Source organism: Rattus norvegicus, chromosome 7, assembly GCF_021556685.1.
Source record: "Rattus norvegicus strain SHRSP/BbbUtx chromosome 7, alternate assembly SHRSP_T2T, whole genome shotgun sequence".
Lineage (NCBI taxonomy): Eukaryota > Metazoa > Chordata > Mammalia > Rodentia > Muridae > Rattus > Rattus norvegicus.
Window position 1 is genome coordinate 11,836,594 of NC_141540.1, and position 6,403 is coordinate 11,842,996.

The window sequence follows — 6,403 nt, forward strand, 5'->3', positions numbered from 1 at the left end:
ACCTGTTAGTTTTTAGCTTCTCCTAGATGGCTCCTGGCATTTTTTTTTGGGTGGAGGGTGGCAGGGAGTCTGGAACATGTCACTCAGGATTACTTTTTTCTATTTCATACATTCATTGTAAATTTATTGATTGGTTTGCACCATGTAGGAGGAAATGCAATGGGCAAGTGATCTTTCTGGAGTTTATGCAATATTTTGCATGGCCACAATGGGTAAAACCTGGAGAGGTGTGGTCCCAAGGGCTTTGTCCTAGGATTGCTTCTTGCTGTTGATGTGCCTTCTCATGTTTGTCATTGGTGTACTTCTCAGTTTTCTGATATAGTGTGAATTGGCAAAGAAAGAACCTTTTGCCTATAGTCTGTTATGATTGATTCCTGGATTGTAGCCTACCTCATTGGGCAAATTTCCTACAGATCAACATGAAAATGAATTTTTATGAATTAATGATATTTACATGAATTAATAATTTCATAGAATTTGGCTTGATTCAAATAATTTTAGTAAGTTAAAATAATTGAAAGAAAGTTTAAGGAGATGGTTTTAGTTGTTTTGTCAGAAGGATATAATAAGCTAGAGTCAAGAATAGAATGTGCCCCCTCTTCATAAAATAGTAAGTAGAGGCTGCATGGAAAGGAGTTCAATTCATTCATTCACTATAAGCATGCAAATTGCACTGGGGTGAGAAATAGGCTTATGACAGATTTGTAATCAAGAAAATACATTCATTCTATGTCAGGTCCAAGGATGAGGTCACAGATATGCACCATGATAAAGCAAGGTCATGAATATATAAAATTATTTCTTCAAACTTATAATGAGCATAAAGTATGAAACAGACAAACAACTACTTTGAACTTATTATCAATATCTTGCTGTAACTTCCTCTTATATATTATTTTATGTGACTTTTTTTCTTATATAGACAACTTTTTTCTGAAGAGCTATATAAAAAGCTAAAGGCAAAAATAAAGCTTCTTAGAGCCTGCTTGTTAGACTTTTGCTGTAACCATCAACTCTAAATATGTTTGTGTAAATATTTCTATATGTATATACATAAATGTGTATGTGTATATATTTATATGTGAAATTGTTGGAACTTGCTTTTAGAGCCTGCTTTTCTTCATCCAGTTTGATTTTCTTTCTTTCCTTTTCTCTCTCACCAGCTCTTATGAGTTCAGAGTTCAGCTTTAAAAGACTTCATAAAGAGTAGCTGGTCCCTCTAATTGAGTTTTACTTTTCTCATCATTACCAGTGCTGACCTCATAAATTGTCTACTACTAGCAATACTTTCATCAGCTGCTGTTCCCAATCACAGATGCTGTACTTTGCTTTCAGTTTACCCTGGATGTCAAAGCTCACCTTCGACCCTTGATGACACTTTCTAAGAAATATTCCATTGTGTTCTTATGTTCTTCTTCAGAGAGAAAACTACATTGGTTCCAATTTCTGGCTATTTGACTAGAGCAGCAATGAAGGTTTTTGAGCAAGTATCCTTGTGGTAAGGTGAAGTGTCTTTTGGGTATATGCCCAAGACTGATATAATTGAGTCTTGAAGTAGATTCATATCTTCCTGAAGAAATGCCACACTGAATTCCATGGAGGCTGTACAGGTTTGCACTCTCACAGCATTGAATGAGTGTTATTCTTACTCCATATCCTTGCCAGCCATTAGCTGTTATTTGTTTTTGTTGATTGTAGAGAGAATTTCTTATAACCATCACCTGTCAATAAGAAAGTGTATGGTCAATGAGCAGGATTAGAGGGTGGGACATCGGGCAGAGGTGGTATTCTGGGAAAGAGTCAGATGGGGGAGATTCACCTTGAACTATGGAGGGTTCACATAAACCTGAGTAGAGGCAACTAATCATGTAGAAAACACAGCTTCTTTTAAATAGGTTATATAAGAAATAAGCCAGTTGGGGAAGAAACTGAAGTATATAGCCCAGACATTTACTGATCAATAACCCAGTCTCAGAGTTGTTATTTTGGGGGACAAAGAGGTGGGTGAGAAAGCCTGAGGTTACAAGTGATCATAGCCATCCTCATGCTTTAAGATGAACCTTGAAAGTTGTTTTGATTTACATTTCTCCTACGGCTAAGGATGTTGGCCATTTAAGTGTTTCTCAGCCATTTACAATCTCTTCAATAAAGAAAATTGGGTTTTTATTGATTCTATTTCCAATTTCAGTTTTTGATCAGTTTTATTTTCTTGTATGTGTGTGTGGGGGGGTGTATGTGTGTATGTGTTCTTGGTTTTTCTTTAAGGGATTTATTCATTTCCTCGTTAATAACCTTTATCGTATTCATAAAGGCTACTTTAAGGTCTTTTTCTTGTGCTTTAGCTATGCTGAAATATCTAAGGCCTGCTGTGGTAGTATAGCTGTGAACAAGTGTAGATATATGTCCCTGATTACTATGGATTTTAATTTTCCACTGGCATCTTTGCATCAGGATTTGAGATGATTATAGGTTTAGATTCAGATTTCTTCATCTGTCTAGTGAGGTGGGTATTTTGTTCCTTGGATTCTGTTTCCTCTCTGTATTTTTGAAGAGTGTGATTACTCTGTCTTGCCTTTTTTTGGCCCATTCAGTTGGTGTGTTCACAGGAAATGCCTGCTGGTGTTGGAGGCTGGGATACTGGGATGAGTTGGGGAAAGGGATGTTAGAGGAGAAAATCTTTGGGCATAGGGTCAAAAAAGAAAGGGAGACCACAGCAGGTATCCAGCTGATGAGGATTGGATGAGACTGGGTGATTGAATTTCAAGAGCAGTAGAAGAGGTGTTCAGCCTTCAGCCTATCTTTTACTTTAAATGGGTGGTCTTTGGGTTAGGAGGGGTTCTGGGACAATGCAATAAGTTGGGAGAGGACGATCAGAAGTAGAAGATCTGTGAAATCCATAGGGAATGGGAACAGGAAGGAAGAGAAGGCTGCCTATGGTGTTCTGCTACAGAGATGGGAATGAGATTGAGTGATTGGGTGCAGGCAGTCTACCTGGTTGGAGGTTGAATATTGGAATATATTACAAAACATGTAAACAACCGAGTCCTGATTTCCAGCTGAGGTGGATCCTAAATGGAGCAAGAGAATGTGGGATGTGCCTCATTCAGCATTTTCAATCATGCTCTCTAGGGAAATTGTCTTAAGATTCTCTGCCCCTTGAATGAAACTCCCAAGATATAATGGAACTTTTGGTTTGTTTTGGTTTGTTTTATTTTTTATTATAAACTGATTCTTAGTGAGAGGGTGTTTTTTGTTTTTTTTGTTTTGTTTTGTTTTGTTTTTTGTTTTCTTGTTTGTTGTTTTTTTAGGCACACTAGAAAGACAAAGGCTTTTATGAACTGGAGTTTGTTCTTCATATTTTTGACTTAAACTGAAGTAAATGATTCATCCCTGTGGGTTGATTGCTCAGACAATGAAATTGTCAAACTATTGAAATAAAGGAAGATTTACTATGGTAAGAACACAGTGGTCATACTGCTTCAGAAGGTCAGAACAGATTCATGGAGAAGCATGGGAAACTGAACCATGTAAATTGGAAAAGGCAAAGAGCAGATAGATGTACACTACCAAATGCGCTTTTCATCTGCCTCCCCTCCTCTGCTCTCCTTTCCTGAGTCCAGAAAGGTGAGACTACTGTGCAATTACCAAAGGTCCTCAGGTGGAAATGGGTAGTGGTATAGAGTGACTAAGAGAAGGAACAATTTTCTCTGGGGCCCTATAGGGACTCAGGTGTGGACACTTGTTCAATACATAGGTTTAAAATTACTTTGCAGTTCTGTTTTAAAATACATAATTAAATTTGTGAAAATTGACATAGTCAGAACTGATAGACATTTTATCTGCTGATTTTAGTTTAATAGAAAGAAAAATCTCCAAATGAAGTTATAAGTGAAGAACAATTAGAATGTCTTTCTTAGGTTATAATCACCTTCAACATTTACAAATTATAAACCAGTAAAATAATTAGTAAAAACCTCCAAGTTTAATTATTTTAAGCAAAACTCATCAAATTAAGCTATACTCTCAGCATACTTTTGCAGGAGAACTTTTATAACAATTTTCCAATTATATGGTATATTTTATGTCACTTATCATAGGACTCTTATGTGTTTTTCTTACTCGTTTTTTAGGGTTCACTGGAAGTAGTGTTTTCTTTTTTAATTTTTCTCTAATCTATCTTTCAAATATTAAACTTTCTATCTGCTATGACAATACTAATTATATTACATTGTAATCATATACTGTGTCTTTTACAAGTAAGCCATGAAAAGTACCTTAATTAACTGTTTAAATCTAGCAAGTTTAGGCAGAATAAACATTTAGTACATAGAAATTTATGAGAATTCTCTGTAAACATATACATGAACATATATTTTAAGATTCTGATTTTGAAAAAGCACTTTCACCTTTCAGTTAGGAAGATGTATTAAAGGAAAACCACAGAGACATTCACATAGGCTTAGCAAACAAGTGACTAATATATTCAATGGCTGAATTGGTTTAGATCACAAATAATACATGAGAGAGTAGTTCATGTTTCAACAATATATTATTTATGTCTAAATCTTGTCTGATGATTTTTAAAAGAGTAAAATCTATGAAACACATATTTGAAAGCGTCCTTCACCTGCTGGTTCCTTAGGGTGTAAATGAGAGGGTTTAGCAAAGGGGCCACCGAGGTGTTGAGCACAGCTATACCTTTATTTAAGGTCACCCTCTCCTTGGCTGATGTTTTCATGTACATGAAGATACAACTCCCATAAGTAATGGAGACAACAACCATGTGTGACGCGCAGGTAGAAAAGGCCTTTTTCCTCTGTTGAGCTGAAGGGAACTTTAGGATAGTTTTGATGATGAGTATGTAGGAGAGAATCACTAAGATCAAGGTGATGATAAGTGTCATGACAGCTAAGGCAAAAGCCAACAATTCTATTAACCGTGTGTCTGTGCAAGACAGCTGCAGGACAGATGTGTCACAAAAGAAGTGATCTACAATTTTGGAAGCACAGAAATCCAGTTTGAGTCCCAAGAGCAAAGGGGGGAAGATGACTAAGAACCCAATTACCCAGGAGCTGAGGACCAGTAGGTGGCACACTTTGCTGTTCATGATGATAGGGTAGTGCAGTGGTCTGCAGATGGCTACATAGCGATCATAGGACATGGCAGCCAGGAGGTAGAACTCTGTGGCCCCTAGTAGAAAAAAGAAGAATAGCTGAGCCACACAAGCATTATACAAAATCATTTTCTCTCCTAGGAGAATGCTCATGAGGAACCTGGGAATGCAGACTGTAGTGAATGCAATTTCTAAAAAAGAGAAATTCCGGAGGAAGAAATACATTGGTGTCTTAAGATGGGGATCCAACAGGGTGAGAAAGATGATCACTAAGTTCCCCATCAGGCTCAAGATGTAATTGAAAAACAGAAACAGGAAAATCAGAATTTGTAGCTGAGGATCACCTGTCAGTCCAAGCAAAATGAACACTATCTCCTCAGACTGGTTCTTCATTTCTCTTGTTTCCTAACAAATCTACAGAAAATATTAAATTAATATCACACCTAGAAATATATTTCTTCATTCTCAGTCATAAAAATTTTATATTCATAAGTTTAATAAATGCACTGATATTTTCAGAAATCAACATTCAAATCACTCTTTGAATATGTCCTACTTTACATTACTATGATTTCCTGAATTCTGAGATTCTCGTTAAGTCAGGTACACCCAGCTTTTGTTAATATCTCAAGTTAATTGCCAATTAATTGACTGCTTATATTGGCCACAAGACTACCATTTTAGAAATACATGTAATAGAATAGCACATTTCATAGAAGACTTTAAAAAAAAGTGATTTCCCACGTTAATGTAAAATAAGCAGCATTTTCTGTGGTGAGTGTGATGGTGACTGTCCCAAAGTAGTGAATAGCTCAAGTCTCAAGGCTGTGCCATCAGCCAAACCTACAGTAAACAGTGTTATCCTTAAAGGCTTCCCATTGCAGTCATCTGGCTCAGATTAAGTTTGAATAGAAAGAAGAAATCTGTCAGTATAAAATAAAAGTGATAATTTCTCTCTCTCTCTCTCTCTCTCTCTCTCTCTCTCTCTCTCTCTCTCTCTCTCTGTGTGTGTGTGTGTGTGTGTGTGTTACAATTAGAAAAGTGATGTTTAACACACATATTCCAATCCACCTGTTGTGTCTCAGTTGAATTTGTTTGGACATGTTTTGTATCTCTGGATGTTTATTGCTTTATTTTAAGCATTCTGAAAAGATTTTTATCCCATAAATATATTTCTAGTTCTTTAACTTATTTGATTAATAAGAAAATTCATAAAACTTGGAATTTAAATTTTATGAAATTGCCCAGTAGAAGCAATCTAAATTTAGTGTTTAAAATACATACATAACA

The 6,403-nt window shown here is 36.1% G+C and overlaps 1 protein-coding gene across 1 annotated transcript; it reads right to left on the minus strand.

Moving 5' to 3' along the window:
• Positions 1 to 4,549: 4,549 nt before the first annotated feature.
• Positions 4,550 to 5,506, minus strand: Or6c219 (olfactory receptor family 6 subfamily C member 219). Its single transcript, NM_001000698.1, has one exon. It carries the CDS (start codon positions 5,504 to 5,506, stop codon positions 4,550 to 4,552), a length of 957 nt encoding a protein of 318 aa, NP_001000698.1.
• Positions 5,507 to 6,403: the final 897 nt, after the last annotated feature.